Source organism: Ctenopharyngodon idella, chromosome 20 (assembly GCF_019924925.1).
Source record: "Ctenopharyngodon idella isolate HZGC_01 chromosome 20, HZGC01, whole genome shotgun sequence".
Taxonomy (NCBI): Eukaryota; Metazoa; Chordata; class Actinopteri; order Cypriniformes; family Xenocyprididae; genus Ctenopharyngodon; species Ctenopharyngodon idella.
In genome coordinates, this window is record NC_067239.1 from 23,459,711 (window position 1) to 23,484,007 (window position 24,297).

A 24,297-nucleotide genomic window follows, 5' to 3' on the forward strand; every position below is an offset into this window, starting at 1 on the left:
TAAAACTGAACAATCAATGATACTTTCATTCTGTTTTTTTTTTTTCGTCACAAATCACCAACAAGACTACTGATTTTGACTATTGAAAGGAATAAAAAATTTTCAGTAAATTTAAATATAAATTTAAAAAAAAAAAGATAAAACATCTGAAGCACTATATGTCTAAATGTTGTATCCATTAATGTTTAAAACAAATATTTACATTGCTACAGCAAAGTTCAAATCTTGTAAGAACCTTGGCATCAGTCAGAAAATAAAATAAGATTATTTAATAATAAATTACAATGACACAAAGTCTACAGCATTACACATTTCAAAGAATAAACATGCTGATTTGTCACTCCTAACTTACCTCTGGAAACGACGGTGAAGTGATGCCGAGCTGGTTTCAAAGTGTCTGAGATTTTGTTTCCTTGTCAAATGATCCACCTACGAAATGATCCTGGAATTAATGTGTTTTTGTGCAGGTCACCACAAGAATGTGACTGCGTGTGGATCACCTGCTAAACGAGTTTGATTCCCTCTATTTCCATGTTCCATGAGAAGAGTGACATCATAACAGAAACATTGTGGGCTCATTATCAGGTGTAAAGCACATATTATATATACCTAAATAAAATTCCCTTGATGAACTAGGCATAGAGAGTATAAATACTGTGACACATTTCACATCAAGTCTTCTTTCTGAAATTAAATCAACAAATCAAACAGTTACTGTTATTGCATAATTGTATGAACACACCTAACAGCTTTTGTCTAAAAACGTGTATCTGTGAAAGAGAACGTTTGAGATTTATTATCCATGATTCATCAGATTCCTGTAAGCTCAGTAAGCAAACACTATTTATATCCTATATATATATATATATATATATATATACACAGGTTCTGGTCATATAATTAGAATATCATCAAAAAGTTGATTTTTTTCACTAATTCCATTCAAAAAGTGAAACTTATATATTATATTCATTCATTACACACAGACTGATATATTTCAAATGTTTATTTCTTTTAATTTTGATGATTATAACTGACAACTAAGGAAAATCCTAAATTCAGTATCTTAGAAAATTAGAATATTACTTAAGATCAATACAAAGAAAGGATTTTTAGAAATCTTGGCCAACTGAAAAGTATGAACATGACAAGTATGAGCATGTACAGCACTCAATACTTAGTTGGGGCTCCTTTTGCCTGAATTACTGCAGCAATGCGGCGTGGCATGGAGTCGATCAGTCTGTGGCACTGCTCAGGTGTTATAAGAGCCCAGGTTGCTCTGATAGTGGCCTTCAGCTCTTCTGCATTGTTGGGTCTGGCATATCGCATCTTCCTCTTCACAATACCCCATAGATTTTCTATGGGGTTAAGGTCAGGCGAGTTTGCTGGCCAATTAAGAACAGGGATACCATGGTCCTTAAACCAGGTACTGGTAGCTTTGGCACTGTGTGCAGGTGCCAAGTCCTGTTGGAAAATGAAATCTGCATCTCCATAAAGTTTCTCAGCAGCAGGAAGCATGAAGTGCTCTAAAACTTCCTGGTATACGGCTGCGTTGACCTTGGACCTCAGAAAACACAGTGGACCAACACCAGCAGATGACATGGCACCCCATCACTGACTGTGGAAACTTTACACTGGACCTCAAGCAACGTGGATTATGTGTCTCTCCTCTCTTCCTCCAGACTCTGGGACCCTGATTTCCAAAGGAAATGCAAAATTTAGTTTAATCAGAGAACATAACTTTGGACCACTCAGCAGCAGTCCAGTCCTTTTTGTCTTTAGCCCAGGCGACACGCTTCTGACACTGTCTGTTATTCAAGAGTGGCTTGACACATAGAATGCGAAGCTGAAACCCATGTCTTGCATACGTCTGTGCGTAGTGGTTCTTGAAGCACTGACTCCAGCTGCAGTCCACTCTTTGTGAATCTCCCCCACATTTTTAAATGGGTTTTGTTTCACAATCCTCTCCAGGGTGCGGTTATCCCTATTGCTTGTACACTTTTTTCTACCACATCTTTTTTCTATCTCGCCTCTCTATTAATGTGCTTGGACACAGAGCTCTGTGAACAGCCAGCCTCTTTTGCAATGACCTTTTGTGTCTTGCCCTCCTTGTGCAAGGTGTCAATGGTAATCTTTTGGACAACTGTCAAGTCAGCAGTCTTCCCCATGATTGTGAAGCCTACAGAACTAGACTGAGAGACCATTTAAAGGCATTTTTAGGTGTTTTGAGTTAATTAGCTGATTAGAGCGTGGCACCAGGTGTCTTCAATATTGAACCTTTTCACAATATTCTAATTTTCTGAGATACTGAATTTGGGATTTTCCTTAGTTGTCAGTTATAATCATCAAAATTAAAAGAAATAAACATTTGAAATATATCAGTCTGTGTGTAATGAATGAATATAATATACAAGTTTCACTTTTTGAATGGAATTAGTGAAATAAATCAACTTTTTGATGATATTCTAATTATATGACCAGCACCTGTATATAAGATATGGGTTTAGTCTATAAATGCAATAATAAGCATTTGCAAAAACTGGGTACAATGGGATGACATTAATCTACTTAACCTTCAACCACTGAACATCAAAAGGAAACTCAAAAAAGTGTAAAAGTATTAACAAATTACTATCAGCAGACTATGTAGAACCCTGAAAGCTTGAATGAGTCTTTCTGCATTAATAATTACTGTAGTAATATATGTAAGTCTATATTAAGTAATATAGTTATGTTCCGTCATTAAGTGGAACACTGATGGATTCAAAGTGCTTTCTGTCATTTTAACAGATGAAGAGCAGATCATAAGAATATAATTTCTTTTTCATATTGTTACGGTGAAACACTAAAAAAAAAAGAAAGAAAATAACCTGCAGGAACAGAACGCAGAAGACTGCATCACAGAAATTCTTCTGACATGAATCTCACATTAAAATTCCAAGCGTTACATTATTTCCTTATGGATAAAAATAGAGTATGATGGTAAATGTACAGCTCATTTAGTCAAACTGACGGATCAGGATTATTTGCAGGTCAACCTTATTATTTGAAATAAATTGTTCTTTTGTGTGCCATCTCTCAAAACCAGAAGTCCCACCCATATTTTAATATACAGCAGGCTTGTATGGAAAAAGGTGGATATATCGTCAAATATAGGCTATAAGCTTAAACCATATACTTGCATATGTAACAGGGCCACCAAGGTTATATAACAATGCTCATAAAATGTATAAAGCTGACAAATCTGACAAACAGAAGGCATTTATGAAGTTTATGATGTTTTTTGTTTGTCTTTGTTTTTTAAATTGGCATAAATTTTGTGCGTTTGTGCCTAAAATTCATTGTCATGAACTCCCATTACCAGCCCAGTCACCTTAGCACGCTACATTTCCCCGCATCCCTCCTGTTCTTCACCTGCACCTCTTTAGCACACTTAGCCTATCACCTCTGGCTCTGGCATATAAGCACACACCTCAGGTGCCTTCATGCACAAACGCTGCCCTACAAGTCATTGCCTTATAAGGCAGCGAGGCAGCTACCTAGGTTTTCGGATGCAGCCAGTGTCTGGTCTATGACTTGGACTATGGATAACTGGCTGGGCGATTTTTTTCGATTAATTCGAATTTAATGTTTTGCCTCGATTTTATTATTTTTTTTAAATCGAGAAATCAGCAATGATAACCCTATTAGGAAAAGAAAATGACCCGACCACATGATGGCGCCTGATTAACCGCTCTCATGTGACGCTCTATGAACGTAGAACACATCACTACTCTTAAGCGGCTGTTCATTCAAAAATGCGTTATTGCGTTATAAAAATGAGACGCAGGCAGTGGAATGAGGAAAAAAGTTATTAAACGCGAGTTGAGCTTTTTTTTTTTTTTAACTTGACCGCCGTGTTTTTAGAATGCCATTTCATGGGTGAGACGCTGCAAAAGACGCGGGACACAAGTGCAACACCTAAACATGTCCGCCAAACATAAAAACAACAGGGGCACGTTCAAGCTCAAACCGGTGCGCAACGTTTTGCTACGGTTTCCGGGTTAAACGACATGTTTCCTGGAAATGGTGTGCAACAGGTTTGAGATACGTTTTCTCTTGTTTGGTGGGTGTGTCAAAAATGTTAGCCCAATCAGCAACAACATGTATATAAACCACGCGGTATTAAAGAGACAGCTCGCACGACGGGTCCATGTAAAGTGATAACTGTAACATAAGAATACTACACATATTTATATATTTTGCTATTGTATTTTGGAGTGACACTTTAATAAACTTTTCTATTCTCATCTGATTATATAATGGTAAATATTACAATATCATAGCACAATAGTGATAATCAATAATGATAAGCCTAATACTCACAAAAATAATAAGGTCATATAGCCATAATTAGTCTCGGAGGTAAGAAGTGGATTATCCTTCAATGTTTGTCTTTTCATCCTGAAATGCGAGGCAAATGTTGGATCACAATAATTAGGAACCACAGTTTCCACAAATCCCTTCACTCGATTGGGATGTTCTCTTTTATTCTGGACAGCAAGGGCAGTGACTGTAACATCGAGCGTATTTTGCAGTATTAAACACGTATTTATACCGATTTCATCAGGCTCCGAAAATTCTTCACAAAGAATGGCCTTCTCAGCTGCCATAGTTGCAACTCTTGCGTCATCAGGACAGGGTGTTCAACGCACCACCGTTTCCGTTTAAAAAACATTTTGCAACGTTTTGTCGGGGCTGAACGCAGCCCAGGACAAATAGCGCAATGAAATGCAAAAACCTGTAAATCTGTTTGATATTTCATGTTTGCATGATGGTGACAGGCTGAAAGGTGCTGTTGTTTTTACAAAGCATTTGCTGTTAATAATAGCCTATTACTGGTGTTATTTATTGCTATTACTTTTTGGCTAAAAAATATTTAGCATTTTCTTATTTTATATTATTTCTGAGTATGTTTAGTGTTTAAGATAAGTTTGTACAACATTTGCCTTCATATTTCAGGCATATTTCTGCAAAGATATTTAACAAATTGTTTTACATTTACACCATGTTGATCACTTAATGTGTGGTGCACTTGGAATAGAACTTTTTTTTAACCAGATTGTTACTTAAATCATATTGTAATTAAGTTTTTAAGTTGACTAGTTAAACAGTAAAAAAAAAAAAAAAAAAAAAAAAATCGAAATCGTGAATCGGTCAATCGTTCTGAAAAAAATCGAGATTTTATTTTTTTGCCATATTGCCCAGCCCTACTTACCTGTATTCTGCAATTCATCGACTGGCTGCGAGAGACAGGCTCCAAAAGATTATTCCCAATGTTAAAATGCCCAACTTTACAGCAGAAAAAAATGTTTACAGCCTGGTACAAAAAGTGGTTTTGGTCTATATAGCTAATTTTCCCCTTTCATGACAACTGTGAGGGGGGTGAACTGTTTGTATAACTCATCTGTTGAAATAATATTAAGCCTTAAAGTTCTGCATAATTAAGGGCGTGGCCACTTGAGTGACAGGTGGATTGCCGCTGCTGTCTGTGAGCTGTCATGTCACCTCAGATAATTCCAGCCGCTGAACTTGGCATCTCTGCCGTGTTTGTGCTTTTTTTTCGGGAATTCAGGAAATGTTTGACATATTTTGTTAATTTATATGCACATTTTATATGAAACTGCATTTTCAAAAATTGCATAGATAAAATAAAATAATTCACATCACTGCATATTTAGAATAGAATTTTCTCTCTCATCCTCTTTCTAGCTTTCTGCTTTTAAAGTGTACTCTCCAATTAAGACAAGGAACATTTTTATTAGTTTTGATTTTGACCCAACAATTTAGAAGTATAAAATGAGTTGCTTAAGAAAGCTACTCAAGTAAATACAATATGCAGAGGCGTATAATTATCGGTTATTATTGGTCCAAAGTAACATTTGGAAATTTTGGAAACATTTGGAATTTATCATAACAAAGCAGAAAACCAGGATGTAATTAAACCAATTGGACAACTCCTCACACATATAAAATGTCTAATATATATATAAAAAAAAAAAAAAAAAAAAAATAACTCAATTTTCCAAATCCATACCCCTAAACACTGCATTTACAGTACATTACCCAAAGAAGCAAAAAGTCATAAAAAAAGTCATCGTAACCTTATCATTAAACTAATGATCTCAGAACATGGAAATATTTCTTTCACAGACATTCTACATTTAACAGACATTGCAGTGGAGGAAACACTTTTGGAGTGTCTTTTAAGTGTTCATAATGGCATATGAGTCATTGGAGCTGTTTGAAGATGTAACTGGTGAGGAAAGGTTGGCTGCAGACACGTTGTACACATCTGCAAAAAGATGTATATTATTTGAATAACTATTGTCTTTACATTCATTAATTTTAGCAGCCACGTTTATCCAAATTACAATAATAACAATCCTAATGATTCATCTTAATGAAAATATATTTAAAAATATTTATTTTTAGATTTATGTCATCTACTCACTCCTCTGTCGCATCCTTTGAAAGAAAGTCCCGAGTCCAGAAGTGGATGATGATCCTGCACTGGTGCTCTGTGAGGAGATATTAGTCAAATGATGTAAAAATAAACAATGGTTAGAAGTTGAACATTACTTAAAGTCCTATAGAGCTCATATAAGTGTGTGCTGCTATAGAATGGCATTTACCTTGGTATGGTTGGAACTGAGTTTCTGTAGTGACAGCTTTCCTGGAAGTGACTCACGAACCTGCAACAAAAAGATCTCTACTTTACTCCCAGTCTCCTAAATGTCTGCTTATTACACGACTCTGAAAAGGCTGTTTCTGATCTGTCATTTGCGCCATCCAGTGATCACATATTTCCTAATATTCACTGTCTTTAGAGCAACACTGTATTTTAATTCCTCCTATTTTGAAACCGGTGTTATTTTCATGTCTTTCAGTCTATCTTCATACAAACAGATAAAAATGCAGCTGGTGCTATCTCTGTTAGGGTCTCAGTTATCGATTGTAATGAAAATCCCTATTAATATTACTGTAATGTTGTTCCAGTGTCAGTATTGCTGCTAAGTCGATTGTTTGTTGTAGTGGATTTTTTCTTAGATAAAATACAGGTAAATTTGTTAAATAATGTAAACTCAAATCAGTTTTTCATGTTCACGTATTTGGTGGGCAGCCGTGTGATAAGCAGGATAATGTACTTTCATTCAAATAACAATTTAAATAAACCCTTCCAGGGTGACATGCTGTTGTCAAATTTGTAATGTATGGTTTAATATAATGCATATAATGGCAGACCTTTAGATTAAATCTAGCATTAGAAATTTAAGTGGCTTTACTTAAGCTCTTACAAAGCAACAGAAGTAAGCTCATACCTTGTTGTCTAAAAGAGTTCCAAACACCAAAATAAAGAATCCCTAATAAAGGAAGTGTTACAAATACAGGTAGCAGTTACAATATGGTTCAATTTTAAATTCATTGAAGATAAAAAACAAACAATAAATCACAATAAATCAACATGCAGCATTAGTGGGTTGCACAAAATGGAATACACAAAATGCAACCTTAATATAAAATTGATAGAGACAGAAAGTGATACCTGCAGTGAATTGATGATTGTAAACACCACATGAACACCCAAGTTACGTGACACCATGGTTCCAATTCCAAATCCCCATGTTAGACCAAAGATAGGAGTCAAAATGGCCACACATCGGAAAATGACCACAAGGGCATGTTTCTCATCTGGTTGAGTTGTGGCACCAACTCCTCTCCTCAACATCTTATACAGAACCACAATCAAAACCACAAGGTTTATGGCTACAATAGTGAGAGCTGGAATCACAAATGCCAGCAGGGCCTTAGATTCATCCCAGTTCAGCCAGCAAGCTTGTTTGGAAACATAATTTTGAGGTCCAGCTGTTGACGCGACAGTAATGACCGCTATGAGCAAAGGTGCACCATAACTGACTATGAAGGCAATGGCCATCATTTTGGCCCTTGACATTTGGGACAAGACCATGACTGTACGGTAAAAGAGAAACAGCGCTGAAATTAGCATCCAGAAGAAAAGAGCCAGGTAAAAAAAGTGCATGAAGAAAACAGCTGGACTGCAGCGACCCACTGAGGTTGGCTGCTCTTGATCTGTGATTGCGGCTCCAATGATGAAACAGATGTTTGCGATCAGCAGGGACACAGCAATGTTGACTATGGTCACATGTCGCATATAGGATGTGTCATTTCTTCTTACCGACTTCCATACAATAGCCTCAATAATGAGGCATATAACCAAGCTAGCCATTGAAATAGCTACACCAATGTAAGTTATATAGGCTAAGGCTATGTTATCAATGGAAAACGGAGACATTAGGATTGAAAAAGAGGTTGTGTGGTTGCATTCACATGTAATCTTGCTTGTTTGGTTCGCTAAGGGCTTTACTTCACATCCAGTGGAATCCCATCCGTCAAGATTGAAGTTCCAAAAAACACACTGAGGATTTCTCAAAGACTGATTAGTAATGTCAAACGCAAAAGAAATGTTGTTAATTGTTTGGTTCACCTTAACAACAACCACATCTCCATTGATAAGCACATCTGATTTCCTACTGTCATTATTAGTATCACGAGTAGGTAGGACATTGTCAAGAGTTGTGAAGATTATGATGGTTACAATAGTCACATTAGGAACCTGTGGTATTACAATCTCCGTAGTTGAGTTTGGCAGTGTTGATGTTATACTGAATGAGTTTTCAATTGCAATTCTATTCAGCTGAATGGATGTTTCATTAATCGCAAACTCATCTTTGAGACGGTCACTGATCTTCTCAATAGCGTCCAGAAGTCGAATGCTGGTGTTTTCTGTGGTGTTTCCTTTGTTCAGTTGTTTCCATGTATCACTGACATTAACTGATACAATGATGTTCACTGTTATTAGGAAATTCTGAAAATTTGATATAAAAAAATTGTTTAATATGATGAAGTTTAGGACATAAAAGGTCAAGGTACGCACATCCAAAACGTCTTGGCCAGGTGCACGATCAAAAAATACATCAAATAATACAAAAAAGATCTGCACACTGTTGTTCTCCCGTTATTTAGAAAAAGTTAAAAGTGGCAACGTTTCGGTCAAAGACCTTCGACAGGCTCACACATGCATACAAAGGCAACAGCTCAATAAGTAGGCTATTCAGAATCAAACACAGTTCCAATTAGTTACAACTGTTAGCAATCAAGGTCAATTATGTGAACAGCATACCACAATTGAAGAAACATTTAAATACAAACACAATATCTAAACACTTTCAAAAATCCCCAAACAACCTTAAAGGAACACTCCACTTTTTTTGAAAATAGGCTCATTTTCCAACTCCCCAAAGTTAAACAGTTGAGTTTTACCGTTTTCGAATCCATTCAGCCGATCTCCGGGTCTGGCGGTACCACTTTTAGCATAGCTTAGCATAGTTCATTGAATCTGATTAGACCGTTAGCATCTCGCTCAAAAATGACCAAAGAGTTTCGATATTTTTCCTATTTAAAACTTGACTCTTCTGTAGTTACATTGTGTACTAAGACCGACGGAAAATGAAAAGTTGCGATTTTATAGGCCGATATGGCTAGGAACTATACTCTCATTCCGGCGTAATAATCAAGGAACTTTGTTGCCGTACCATGGGTGCAGCAGGCGCAATGATATTATGCAGCGCCTGTGACCCCCTGCTTGCCCAGGGAGCCTGCCTTGCAACCATGGAGACATTTGTGAGAGGCGCTGCGTAATCAGATTCAATGAACTATGCTAAGCTATGCTAAAAGTGGTACCGCCAGACCCGGAGATCGGCTGAATGGATTCGAAAACGGTAAAACTCAACTGTTTAGCTCTAGGGGAGTTGGAAAATGAGCCTATTTTCAAAAAAAGTGGAGTGTTCCTTTAAGACAACACCCAACCCGTCCCCCATCTTTTTTTATAATTTACAATTATTAGTCCTAGAAGCAATCAATACATAGCTATACAACACACAAGTTTAGGTACAAATAGGGCTGCATTAACAACATTCACATTTCAATACAAAACAACCCATTCACTTTCTATCTATTCCTTCAGGTAATTATAGATATGGTCACTGTGCCCAGTGTAATTTTACTACAAAAACGAGTGTTTTCTCTCATCCTCCTTCAGGAAGGGAGTTTAAAATCAAGGGTGTCATCACTTGTACTACTAAAAATGTTATTTATGTGATAAAATGTCCATGTTGGTTAGTGTATATAGGAAAAACACAACGTGCTTTAAAAACTAGGATTGCAGAACATCGAAGCAGTATACCCACAAATGATCAAAAAAATCTGGTAGCAGTACATTTCAACTTAAAAAGGCATAACCTTTCCACACTTAGGTATATTGGAATTGAACATGTTAAATTACCTAGGAGAGGTGGTGATGTTAACATTTTATTAAAAAGAGAAGCATATTATATTTACATGCACATAATACTCTTTTCCCCAAAGGTATGAATTTAGAACTTGATCTTAACTCATTTTTCTAATTGGTATTTTTTGTACTGAAATGTAATTGTTGTCAATGCAGCCCTATTTGTACCTAAATTTGTGTGTTGTATAGCTTCTAGAACTAATAATTGTAAATTATAAAAAAAAATGGGGGACGGGTTAGGTGTTGTCTTATGTTTTTTTTTTGTTTGTTTTTTTGAAAGTTTTTGGATATTGTGTTTGTATTTAAATGTTGCTTCAATGTGGTTGTCTTGTTTTAATTGTGGTATGCTGTTCACATGATTGACATTTATTCCTAAGAGGTGTAACCAATTGGTACTAAGCCTACTTATTGAGCTGTTGCCTTTGTATGTGAGTGTGTGCCTGACGAAGGTCTTTGACTGAAACGTTGCCACTTTTAACTTTTTCTAAATAAAGGGAGAACAACAGTGTGCAGATCTTTTTTGTATTGTATGATGAAGTTTAGCCCATAGAATGTGGAAATGTTTGATATATAAGATATTTGGATAATCTAATAGGACACAACATAAGATACTCTTTTTGTCTATAAAAATATGATCCGTCACATTTTAAAGAATTCCTAAAAAATATATAATATAATATAATATAATATAATATAATATAATAAACCAGTTTAATTCATGATAATGGAGAATGCCCTTACAAAAAAGAAGTTTATTTAAGTGTGCTATTAGTATACTTATTTTAATCTAAAAATAAGAAAGTATACTTTCAGTCTACTTTATATGTACTTCTGTAAATATACATAAAATTACACTTAAGTATACTTGACTTACACTGACAGAAAAGCCTAAGAATATTTGGCTTGCACTTGTACTCAATCTTTTGATTCAGATACTTAAAAGTATAATTAAGTATTCTAAGTATACTTGGCTTGTAGTTATGTTTACTCTTTTGACTGAGCAGCCTATTAAATACTTTTTCACAGTTTTACATACTGTCTTATAAACTTACATGTTTTGGCATCCAATACAATAAATAAACATATTGATTTATAAAGAGAACAGATATGTTCCTAATTCTGAGTATGTGAATTGTTGTGTAGTCCACTGGTAGTGTACATAAGAATTTACTTAAAATTTCCTTAAAGTACAGTTAAAGGTATATTTCAATTATAAAAAAATACTACCTAAATAGGAACATTGTAACATAGTAGTATAGTTAAAGTACAACTATAAGTATGGTGTTAAGTTCACTTAAAGAAAACTTACTTGCAAAGTAAAACTTCTAAAATCTAGTAAACTACTACTAAACTAGAAGTTTACTGAGACTTCAGTAAAATTAGGTAAGTATACTTAAGTACACTTCAAAGTGTACTTTCATAAACTAAAAAATGTATTTAACAAGAAAACTATCAGAATACTAGTAAACTAGTTGTATACTCAAAGTTTACTACTGTTACACTGAAAAGTATATACACTAAAAAGTGGGCCAATTTAGTCCCAAGTAGTATTGAAATAGTACACTTACAAGTATTATTGATATTGATATTAGTATACTTTCTACATACAATGTCTACACATTAAATTCTACATAAAAGCTAGAATGTGAATATACAAACCTCCATCACTGGCTTATTGATGACGGTATCTTGTGACAAATTAGCAATTTTAAAGAGTATATCCACAATAGCTTGGACAGTAGCAGGAGACTGTGTTATATTAACATTATTCTGTGCTGTGGCACTACTGAGGTTAGCCATAAACTCTGGAATCTCCACCACAAGCAAGGTCTAAATTGCAAAAATACAAATATTAGAAATATTTAAAATGGCTAGATGATTGTAAATGGAGATACATGATCAATAGATTACCTCAACTATGTTTTTAAGCTCAAAGATAACATCCAGTATACAGTTGTCCTGTATTGGTGTCCAAACATGTGATTTACAACTGTAAGTTATAGTGCCTTTAAAGCCACTTCCACAGATTCCTGTCTTTTCTTGATCTGTTTTTCCAATTCCAAGTTCTGCATTTGCACAGTCATAATCTGGAGAAGAATTTGATTGAAAGTCAAAAGGAAACTGAATTCAAGAATTTCTCTCAGAATATAAAATCACATTTTAAGACTTGAAAGTATTCCCTTGCAAGGTGCCCCACACTATTCAGAATCATCAGAAATAAGGGTCAAATACAGTAACTAAATAACAGGACCAAAAAAGTCAACACCACAAGATCAGGTGTGATGCGATCCATAGAAAAGTCTGCTAGTTTGTTAAATCATCCAATGCAATTGCATCACAGTAAAAATGTATTAATTTGATACTGAAAAGAATGAGAAACTGAAGGCTCACTTTCTGTGCTTGTATTTACTGTGACTCTGCTCCAGCTGTAACTGTACTCAAGTAGTGTTGGCAGACCCTTGAGACGGCATGTAAAGGTTTCCTCCTTACAACTTTTAGTAGTATAGTTTAACATGATGTCAGATCCTGAGGCAGGTACTAGAAAACATATTAATAACATGGAGGATTTTATTGAATGTTTAAATGACAACTACTCAGTAACGTTTATAAAAATATAAAAATACAACCGATTTGTATGTACAACCTGAAGTTTGTACTGCATCATTCAGGACCCACTCAACATTGTAGCCAGCATCAACAGAACATCTCAGTTGGACAGTGCTGCCATCACATGGAAAAACACGGTATTTATCACCCACAATGATAGTGGGGCGTTGTTTAATAATAATGCTTTGCCACTGAATGTACGGTATTGTATTCGTTTGTATGATGCATGAGTATCGACCTGCAAGTGGGGGAAAAAATCAATGAACCAAATAATTATTAATATATTTATAAACATAATACTTTGTAAATGAGAGGACGTTCGTGACTACCTCCCAAAGTGTAGCTTAATTTTGATTGTTTGATCTATATCATAATATGGTATCATATAGTATCATATATGCTATGGTACATAAATGTTAATATACTCAAATCAAACTATGGTAAAGTTTTACAGCAGTCTGCTTTTTAAAACAGGACTCTAAAAGCAATCAGCCACTTTACCATGTAAGATAGAGAGGACAAAGATAAATCCCACGTCACTCACCACTGTCACTTTCACTAGTGTTTTTCACAGTGAGAGTGCTGCTGTTGTTTGAAATGGTGTATCTTGTGTTGTCTAGTGCAGGATCTTTGTTATTCACCGTCCATTTTATTGGTCCCGTTGCAAAGTCTGGCTGTATGCAGTTCAGATCCAGCTTTTGCAGAGGATAAAAATTACCTGTTGTGAAGTCCTTTTGTTCTGAAAATAAAAACCATACAGCTCATATAATTCAACAATGAACAAAAACAAACAATAACATAATAAATATGATGGATATAAGAAATGTTAAGGGTTTTAAATTAGGCACTGACTACCCTTACCACTTCGAGCAAAAGCATCTTCAGCTAAAATTATTCCTTGTGCTTTTAGGGAGTCGGAGACTGCTGTGTTTGCTGCTGTAAAATCAAGGTTGCTGGATGTTGCTCTTATTGTATAGTCTGCTATAACACTACCAGGCCTGTGGAGCGAAACACAAACCACACCAATGTGAAGACACTGTATTAACAGTGGATTTTTTTTGAAAAAGCAGTGAATAAACAGGAATGTTGAGTGAAAAAAAAAAAAAGTTAAAATTTAAAGATCACACCTGAAGTCACGGACTTCTGTAGAACCAGGAGTGTAGCCAATTAGCTGCTTAGAATAACTTGCGTCAAGCTGTAAAAAGCAAAAGTACCCAATGTATGCTAGTAAATATGTTACAATGATACAAATTAAATTAAGTTACTGTGTGTATTAGTATGACATCACTATGTTATGTGTATACAGTATGTGGATCAACTTCTCTCCTATAAGACCTTGCAAAGGGGTTGTTATTGAAGGATACAATATATGTGGACTGTTTCTGACTGTTAAAGGGTTAGTTCCCCCAAAAATGAAAGTTCTGTCATTAATTACTCAACCTTATGTCGTTCCACACCCGTAAGACCTTCGTTCATCTTCGGAATACAAATTAAAAGGCACCTATTATGCCCCTTTTTATAAGATTTAATATAAGTCTAAAGTGTCCCCAGAGTGTGTCTGTGAAGTTTCAGCTCATAACACCCTACAGATCATTTATTATGTTAAAACTGCCAATTTTTGAGTGAGAGAAAAACAAGCTGTTTTTGTGTGTCTCTTTAAAGGCAAATGAGCTGCTGCTCCCCACCCCAGAGGGCGGAGCCAATAGCTCGCGCATTCTCTACTAAAAACTAAAACATGATATCTGTTTGGTTTTAATGATCATGTCTATCGCGGACATGCTCACGTGACATTACAATTCTTCATCATCATGAAAGTTTATCATCTGCATGCGTTTTAAAGCCATATCAGTCTAAACTTCTGATATATGGTTTTCTGAGCGCACCAACGCATGCGTTAAGAGAGCTGGATGTCAGACGGGGCGTTCCGTGAGTATTATAGGATTGGTTCACTTTCAAATGAAAATTAGCCCAAGCTTTACTCACCCTTAAGCCATCCTAGGTGTATATGACTTTCTTCTTTCTGATAAACTCTCTCAGAGATATTTCAATAAATATGTTGACGCATCCAAGCTTTATAATGGCAGTGAACGGGACCTACGAGTATGAATTGCTGAAAGTGCTTTCATCCACATCCATCCATCCATCATAAACGTGTACTCCACACGGCTCCAGGGGGGTTAATAAAGGCCTTCTGAAGCGAAACGATGCATTTGTGTAAAAAAAAAAATCCATATTTAACAAGTTGTGAAGTAAAATATCTACCTTCCGCCAGACCGCCTTCCGTATTCAAGTTATGAAGAAAGTGTAAAACTCTTGCAGTTTAAAAAGCTTACGCTACATCCTATGCCAGTGGTCGGCAACAGGCGGCCTGCAGCCCAAAACTGGCCTGTTCATGGTTCATGGTTGCATAGCAACGACAGACGCCACGGGAGCGCAAGTGCTTTGGAAAGCGGTTTTCCACGCGTTTTAAGACGTGACGTGAACAGCCCCTAATATTATATTCTTTGCAAACAGCGACAACTTCGTTGCAGATAAGACACACCGGCTTTGCATTCACAAAGCTAGGTAGGATGAACGCATCGTTATCTTTCCATTCTTCTTTGTATGCCCTATTTTCGCTGTCAACTTTCCTCTTTAGACTCTTTGAAAGTGCCTTTTTCTCTCACCAGCTAGCTTAAATGTTAACATCACTCTGCACACGACGTAATAGCGTACCTCCAGCATGCAAACAATTTTAAAAAATGCAGTATAGTATGTGAGGATGCCAAGGAATAATTCTGAGTGTAAAAGTAAGCTACGTCAAATAATTATTAAAATAAGTTAGACTCCATTGTGTAACAAGCAAATTAAAATGATACACATTTATTATTCACATTATGGAAAGAGCAAATAAAACATAGTTCGTTAAGAGCATGACTCAAACATGCCATTAATGGGCTTATTCAAGTCCTCTTTTATTTTTTTGAGTTATTTTTATCCATTCCGCATCTCCCACTATGTGTGTTTTAGCAAGTGTTGCAAGTTGGTGAATGAAGATACTAGCCAGGTTACGTGTCACTACTCTGCTTTATTAATTTATCCAGTGTAAAACCCGGACACCGCCACACAAATATGGCTTTTTGTTAATGAATGTCCTACTACAGGATTTAACACAGAGTAACAGCTCACTACCAGTTACAAAAGATACTGTAACTGTCTGTCACAGGCAATTTTTTTTCATCAATTAATTTCTTAAATTATCCTTTGACTATGTTCTGGCCCGTCATCTAGTGGCGAAACATTTTTTTGGCCTCATGCCAAACTTACTTGCCGACCCCTGTCCTACGCCTTCCCTATTCAACTTACTGAAAAAGTGTAACTGACGTGACAACAGTTGACACTTTCTTCGTAACTTGAATATGGAAGGCGGTCTGGCGGAAGCTAACTATTTTACTTCATAACTTGTTAAATATGGATTTTTTTTTTTTTTACACTAATGCATCGCTTTGCTTCAGAAGGCCTTTATTAACCCCCTGGAGCTGTGTGGAGTACAAGTTTATGATGGATGGATGTGGATGGAAGCACTTTCAGCAGCTCATACTCGTGGGTCAGTGAACGCACTGCCATTATAAAGCTTGGATGTGTCAGGATATTTATTAAAATATCTCAGAGAGTGTTTATCAGAAATAAGAAAGTTATATACACCTAGGTTGGCTTAAGGGTGAGTAAAAATTGGGCTAACTTTCATTTGAAACTGAACTATTCCATTAAACTAAGTTCTCTTTCATGTGTTATTGTGATTAAACTGTCAAATACACACAATGTTATTTCAAAAACTCAATGAACAAAGTTTACATATAAGTTTTACAAACAGTTGGTTATGTCTGTGAACGTATACTGATTGCATTTAGAAAGTAAAGAAGTAAAGAAATTGCATTTAGATCTGCGTATTAAACTGAAAGCAGCGTAATATACAGTACCTACTGATGCTGTTTATATGAATCAAACAACAAAAGAAAAACAGAAAGTCGCTCACTGCGCTAGATTGAATTAACTTTAGTAGCTTTAATAAGAACACATTTCTAACTTGAATGCTGCTTGAATACTACAGCTGCTCGAGGACAAAGAAAATGGCGGATTCATGGGCACCGCCACTACTTTTGTGTCTGACATGGCAACGAACACAGCAGTGCGTTATTGTATGATCATCTTGCAAGCTCTCAAACAGCAACGTAAAACATGAATAACTATGATTGGGGCTGTCATATCACATTATAATTGTATACACTATTGTAATAAAACGTTGTGAATTCTTTGGGCTTATTGCTGTATTTGGGCTTATTGGGCTTATTGCTTATCATTCACAGTGACATCACATGGTCATGAAGAGCGTCCAACTGGCTGAGGGCGGAAACTATGGTAATACAGGACTGTCAGTCAGAGGGCAGGGCATGAGGAATGTGATGTCACATTTAATAGGTGCCCTTTTAGACTTTTTTTTTTTGATGAAAACCGAGAGCTGTCTGACTCCTCCATAGACAGCGATTTAACTACCACTTTCAAGGTCCAGAAAGGTACTAAAGACATCATTAAAATAGTCCAACTGACTGCAGTGGTTCAACCTTCATTTTATGAAGCGGCGAGAATACTTTTTGTGTGCAAAAACAAAAATAACGACCTTATTCAACAATATCTTCTTTTCTGTGTCATTCTCCTACGCTGTTTACTGTGCCGGCGTTCTGACATAGAACCTGGAAGCGCTGAACTTAAACAGCGTATGAGAATGACCCAAAAGAGAAGATATTGTTGAAAAAAATAAAATAAAGTTGTTATTTTTGTTTTGTTTTTGCACACAAAAAAGTATTCTCGTCGCTTCATAAAATGAAGGTTGAACCACTGCAGTCACGTGGACTATTTTAACGATGTCTTTAGTACCTTTCTGGACCTTGAAAGCGGTGGTTAAATTTTTGTTCCGAAGATGAACGAAGGTCTTACGTGTTTGGAACGACATGAGGGTGAGTAATTAATGACAGAATTTTCATTTTTGGGTAAACGAACTTCTTAAGTGGTGGTTGGAGAAAAATACATACATAAATAATAAAAACTAAAAACTAAAAATAATAATATGTATGTTATGACTTCGTCAAAGTTATATTCAAGTTGTATTTATAGTATTAAAGCATCAAATGAAATGCTCTTTTTCATAAATTGCACAAACATTTAATTAAATATGAAACATGGGAGTACTTACTGCTTTAATGATTTTTCCAGATAAATCTTTGTAATTCGCACTATTACTGTCAGTAAGACTGGTGTCAAAAGGCTGATTTATTGTCAATGACATGCTAACAACTGTAAAACAAGTGTACATTAACGTGCATTGCATCAACAGGTTTAAGCCATAATCCTCAATCCTTAAAACAACACTAACACTAAAATATTAAAACTACCCATTTACGGGTATGCAAGATGAACATTGGTGAAAATTATTTCCTGTTATTTTGACATGCATTACAACACAAAATATAATCTTAATTCAGACATAATTTATTGTTGTGCAAGATTTAAATTCATATTCACAGTACCTGTCGGTGCTGACGATGCTGAATAAAAAAAAAATATATTATTAGTACAACAAAAATATGAATATCATTTTATCTGGATAAAACAAAACAGTTAAAAAGCAATGGGTTTATCAATCTATAATATGTTTTCTTAAACATGAAAAACAATAAATTAATTTGATGTACTTGTGTCTTAATATTTCTAGAGGCCAAAAATGTGAATAAACTACCCAGTTACGGGTATGCAAGATGAACATTGGTGAAAATTAGTTCCTGTTATTTTGACATGCATTACAACACAAAATATAATCTTAATTCAGACATAATTTATTGTTGTGCAAGATTTAAATTTATATTCACAGTACCTGTCGGTGCTGACGATGCTGAATAAAAAAAATATATATATATTATTAGTACAACAAAAATATGAATATCATTTTATTTGCATAAAACAAAACAGTTAAAAAGCAATGGGTTTATCGATCTATAATTTGTTTTCTTAAACATGAAAAACAATAAATTAATTTGATGTAGTTGCGTCTTAATATTTCTAGAGGCCAAAAATGTTAATAAACTACCCAGTTACGGGTATGCAAGATGAACACTGGTGAAAATTATTCCCTGTTATTTTGACATGCATTACAACACAAAATATAATCTTAATTCAGACATAATTTATTGTTGTGCAAGATTTAAGTTTATATTCACAGTACCTGTCGGTGCTGAATAAAAAAATAAATATTATTAGTACAACAAAAATATGAATATCATTTTATCTGCATGAAACAAAACAGTTAAAAAGCAATGGGTTTATTGATCTATAATTTGTTTTCTTAAACATGAAAAACAATAAATTAATTTGATGTACTTGTTTCTTAATATTTCTAGAAAAATGTGAAATAAACTGATATGACTTGGTTTTCAATATATATGTTGTCACTGACATAATATCGGTTGAAAGAGATTAAGTGTCAATTTAAACAGGTTTAAACAGGTTTCAGCAACAGTTCTCAATACTAATACAAACTTTCACCATCATCATGCAGTTGTGCTATATATCAGAATTTGTTGTGCTGGGCATACCTGCAGTTATCGTTGTTTTTCTTGTTGTTGATGATGGTGTTGGTGTTGATGGTGTTAATGGTGTTGTTGATGATGGTGGTTGTGATGGTGTTATTGGTGTTGATGATGATGGTGTTGTTGGTGTTAATGGTGTTGTTGATGATGGTGGTTGTGATGGTGTTGTTGGTGTTGTTGATGATGGTGTTGTTGTTGGTGTTGGACGTGATGATATTGGTGGTGGAGCTGTTGATGGGGTTACTGTTGTAACTAAAAAAAAAAATCTGACATGAGCTGGTTTGAAAATTCAAGATATCCTCTTGAGGTCAGAGTATACATGTGTGAAGCTAAAACCCACTTCTACATTTCAGTCAGGACCAGTCTGTTTGATTAAGATTATTTGTAGAGGCTCTGAACAATAGTTTATTGGTGGAAGACTTCGCTCTGAAGGGTTCAGACTCTGCGCTGTCCACGAGCAAACCTTGCTGAGGTTTGAACCCCCCTGAAACCTAAGGCAATTAACCAAAATTTTTTTCATAAGTTAAATAATTACATGCGGTAGTAATAGTAAATACTGTAACGAGATTGGACAAGATTGAGCAACAATGAGCTGAATAGATAGATATCTCTTGTGGACAAGCAACTACTTGATCATGTGCCTGCATAAGGAGGAGCTGGGGATGGAGGATGGGTGACCGCATGTCTGTGCGACAGACTAAGGTAAGTGAGTGTATGGATGAGCTTATATGTCTTGCTTAATTGGTTGTGGCCTCAGCTTATGGCTGGCTGTCATGCCGTGGTCTGTCTACACTTCAGCTCCATTCAGTCGCTTAACTTACATTTGTTACGTGTTATATCTTTTCTACATGCTTACAATTGCATGGGTTACTAGTGCTGACTAGTTGATTCCTGTTTGTTACAGTAAACCCACTCAAGCAGGAACAGATGTAACAGACTTTTAACTGTGTTGGTTAAAAAATGTGATGGTCACTGTCATAAAAAAAAAAACTATTTATCCTTATGCTTTGTGTGCCTGAATTTATAATAACAGGAATGAGCAAAACTCTAAAGGTTGTACAAATATCTGATTATATATACCTGTACATGCGTTATTGATGCTGATGGTGAGATCTGAGTTTGTTGCAGTGAACACACATTCATCTATATATGAAAAGGTAACAACACAATTCAGAAAGAAAATAGCTTAATATTTCAAACTTTTCATAGAATATTTAGGAAAAAACCTGAATATCTGAGATTATTCTTACAACTATGATGTCAACAACATCAAAAAACCATGATAATGCAAATTCAGTGAATCACCTCTCTGGCAAAGCGAACCCTCTGAAGGGAGAGCTTGAATACATCCACAAGTGTCTCCCACACTGCCATCACACACCTGATAGGCCCTGCAAGTGTCATTGGGCCAGGAATGATGCTCCTCACACTTGCACTCATATACCGTTTCATTTAACCCACACACTGTAACACAGTGATAAGGTATGACAGTTGCTATGGACAACAGTGGCTCAATGCTGCAATTAACCAATCAAATTAAAGTAATCCCAAGAGCCATTTAATTAAGTTTATTATTTCTTTGGCAAATGTTTTATTTTCACCTGACATGAATTAATCATTCTGCTCTCACCAGTAGTCATGTCGATATCTTTGATATTTATGCTGTTGATCGGAGTAAAAGGCAGGATGAGATTTCTGATGAGATTCCGTAAGTAGTCCACCAGAAACAAGTCCAAGAAACTCAGATCGATTTCAGTCTCAAACTCAAACTCAGAAAGTGGTGCTGCAAGAACAAACAGAAAAAGTTTAAGCAGAACAAGCGGTACAATTATATTCTTCTGTTAAAAACATCTCCAAAAATTTTTCTCCTGCAGGCACCATACAGATTTCAGTTAAATAAAATTATTAACTCTTAACTATTAACTCTATAGCAATAAATTCATTGTATGTATTTAAGTCTTGAATCTATTCACTCCAAGAAGCCATAAATGTAAAATAAACTGAAATGAATTGGTGTCAAAATATAGATGTATGATCACTGAATTAATATCTGTAAAAAGGGCTTCAGTCTGCACTGAATTAACAGGTTTCAGCAACAGTTCTTATTACTAATACAAATCTTCACCATCATTACATACGGTTGTGCTATATATCAGAATTTGTTTTACTGGACATACCTGTTGTTGTCGTTGTCGTTGTTCTTGTTGATGGTGTTTGTGGTGTTGATGGTGTTGATGCTGATGGTGTTGATGCTGATGGTGGTAAAGAATAAAATGAAGAAAACTTGCATGATTGTTTTGAAAATTCAGCATACTCTTTTCCGTCTATAAAATCTTGTAAAATCCCCAGTTACACGTCTCCTGATGTTCCAAGCAACTGACACTTGGTGTAAAAGGTCTGAAGAGCACATTTTATCTTCCAAAGGGACAAGACATTTAGGCTGTTAATTTTTTTAATATTAAGCGAAACTAAAATCACCAGCGTATGTGAAATGAGTTATACAAATAAACTTGATGCACCTTACCAAGTCTAATAACAAGCACCAACTGTGTTAAATAGAATTTGATGTGCAAGCAAAAAGGTAGCCTATCTGTCCTACAGCGTTCCCTTTCGAAAGGGAACTCGAGCTGTGTAAGAGCTCTAGGGGAACGCCTCCGCATGAACTGGTGTCTGAAACACATATCCAATCTTGGCAATATCATATTGACCGGCGTCAGCCCATGACATCATAACAATGCGACCCGCAGGGGGCGCTCAAATAACATGTCATTCTCTAATCGTTTTCAGGGACTGTCATGTGTAAAGCACTATCTGGCAAAATGAAATGCACAGAGAGATTTATTAAGTGTGTCGATCCGTGTCCTCGCTATCTGACACTAGATGACACACACAAGCTGTGCGTTCTCTGTCTGGGGGAAGAGCACGCATGGTAAGTTCTCGAGGGAGCTGCCTACGCAAACTGTGAGCGCGTTCCTTTAAGAACGCTCCGTTCTCGTCTGGGTCTCTTCTCGAGGGAAGAGAGTTCAGTATCTGGGCTTGGTGGTTAGGGTCCCGCTCTGCCTCAGCAGAGACTCAGATCACGGGGCTCGCAGATGGAGCTCGCGGGACAGATTGAGAGGGGCGTGACCGCTCACGCTGTTCGGCGGCTCGTGAGAGTGAGCTGCTGAGAGAGGATGCATTGTCTTCTGCATCCTCAGGTCCAGCTGCGAGTGTACTTCCAACCGAGCAGGAGATGGCTGAGGAGGGTGAGTTTACTGAATCCTCTCAGTCACCCTGTCCCGCATAAACTGAGCTGTTGTAGATTATGGAACGCGCTGCCGGCAGATTACAGTTGCCACGGCAGCGCGTTAGGAGAGAGACCGCGCGCATTCAAAAAGGAATGACGATCGGTTTCTCTCTGGCCATATTACTACAGCTCGAGAGCTTTCCATTCCTTCCTGACCTGCATACTGAGGTTGAAAGGGGAAAAGAAAAATATAATTCCCTTTTAGGCTGGTAAAGGGTGGTAGACATTCACGTTCTCCATGGTGTTAAGTCGCCACCCTGTGGCCGCAGGTTGAACTGTTTGAGGTTTGGTTACTGTTTAAATACTTAAGTATTTCTTTGAAGACCATTGTTCCCTGTATAGGGTTTGTGTTGGAATTTGGTATGTGTCGATGCCACTGACTAATAATTATTTATAATAATAATTGTAATTGTTTAGCATTTTTCTTGCAAAAAAATTTGAACTTTGACACTGAGAGCTCAGACTCTGCCATCTAAGTCCCTTAAAGTGACATCTCGCTTCGATGGCTGGGCATATGCGGCAGCGGGTCAGGCTGGTGCTGCTCTGCACACGATGGCTGTGTGGCGGGGCACCAGGTTGACCTGCTGAGCGACTTAGACCAGCAGCATTCAAGATGTGCATGCCGCTGAGGTTTGAGTCCTCAACCAGACAAGTTGGGCCTGGCCGTCCCGACCCGAGGGCCATGGACAGGGCCAGAAGGCGAGTGTCGCCTCTCGTGCACCCCTCCGCGGAGGGACTGGACACAGAAGGCGAGACTCTAGGAAGAAGAAAGATCTGAGTGAGGTGATCCTTCAAGAACGCGGTCAGCGTCATGGATTGATCTCCTCACTGATCAGAACTACCCTCTCTATTCTTCTTTAACACCAGGCGCTTCTTACATCAGGCCTGTGGCTGATGGTCTGCCAGTTTAAAAAAATGGCTTGATAGTGAGAAGACCCTTTCAGGCTTGTGGGGTGGAGGACCACACATTGTGAATGGTGATAGGTCACCACCCTGTGGCCGCAGGTGGAACTGTTATTACAGCTTTTTTAATTTTAAATACTAAAGTATTTCTTTATAGACCTATGTTCCCTGTGTAAGATGTTCTCTTTTTAGGCTTTATAGAGTGGTGGACTGTCACGGTTTCCATGGTGATAGGTCGCCACTCTGTGGCTGCAGGTTGAACTATTTTTAGATCCTTTTTCTGTAAAACAAAGGAGAAATAGTGTTAAACACTAATGTATTTTTTAGATTGCTGTCTCCTGTGTAGGATTTGCTTCTTTTAGACCTCACGTTCTTCATCGTGAAAGGCCGCCACCCTGTGGCCGCAGGGTGAACCATTTTAGGTCTTTTAATTAAATACTTCAGTATTTCTAGATCGCTGTTCACTGTGTAGG

The 24,297-nt window shown here is 36.6% G+C and overlaps 1 protein-coding gene across 4 annotated transcripts in view; it reads right to left on the reverse strand.

Annotated features, from left to right (window-relative positions):
• Nucleotides 1–5,779: 5,779 nt before the first annotated feature.
• Nucleotides 5,780–24,297, reverse strand: part of LOC127502042 (adhesion G protein-coupled receptor F5-like) — a 34,663-nt gene continuing 16,145 nt past the window's right edge. Inside the window, exons 14-33 of one of the 4 annotated variants that reach the window (XM_051874542.1) lie at nt 21,813–21,887; nt 21,266–21,418; nt 20,941–21,099; nt 20,716–20,778; nt 19,642–19,887; nt 18,924–18,941; nt 18,580–18,597; nt 18,246–18,346; nt 14,143–14,210; nt 13,877–14,013; nt 13,560–13,754; nt 13,053–13,253; nt 12,800–12,946; nt 12,320–12,495; nt 12,068–12,238; nt 7,586–8,926; nt 7,362–7,403; nt 6,675–6,734; nt 6,494–6,560; nt 5,780–6,334 (exon numbers count right to left, since the gene is read on the reverse strand). In XM_051874542.1, the coding sequence (XP_051730502.1) occupies nt 6,246–6,334; nt 6,494–6,560; nt 6,675–6,734; nt 7,362–7,403; nt 7,586–8,926; nt 12,068–12,238; nt 12,320–12,495; nt 12,800–12,946; nt 13,053–13,253; nt 13,560–13,754; nt 13,877–14,013; nt 14,143–14,210; nt 18,246–18,346; nt 18,580–18,597; nt 18,924–18,941; nt 19,642–19,887; nt 20,716–20,778; nt 20,941–21,099; nt 21,266–21,418; nt 21,813–21,887 (3,527 nt within the window). In that variant the 3' untranslated portion in view covers nt 5,780–6,245. The remainder of the gene's footprint in view (nt 6,335–6,493; nt 6,561–6,674; nt 6,735–7,361; nt 7,404–7,585; nt 8,927–12,067; nt 12,239–12,319; nt 12,496–12,799; nt 12,947–13,052; nt 13,254–13,559; nt 13,755–13,876; nt 14,014–14,142; nt 14,211–18,245; nt 18,347–18,579; nt 18,598–18,923; nt 18,942–19,641; nt 19,888–20,715; nt 20,779–20,940; nt 21,100–21,265; nt 21,419–21,812; nt 21,888–24,297) is intronic. The other 3 variants (XM_051874544.1, XM_051874543.1, XM_051874545.1) reach the window with 3 other exon arrangements.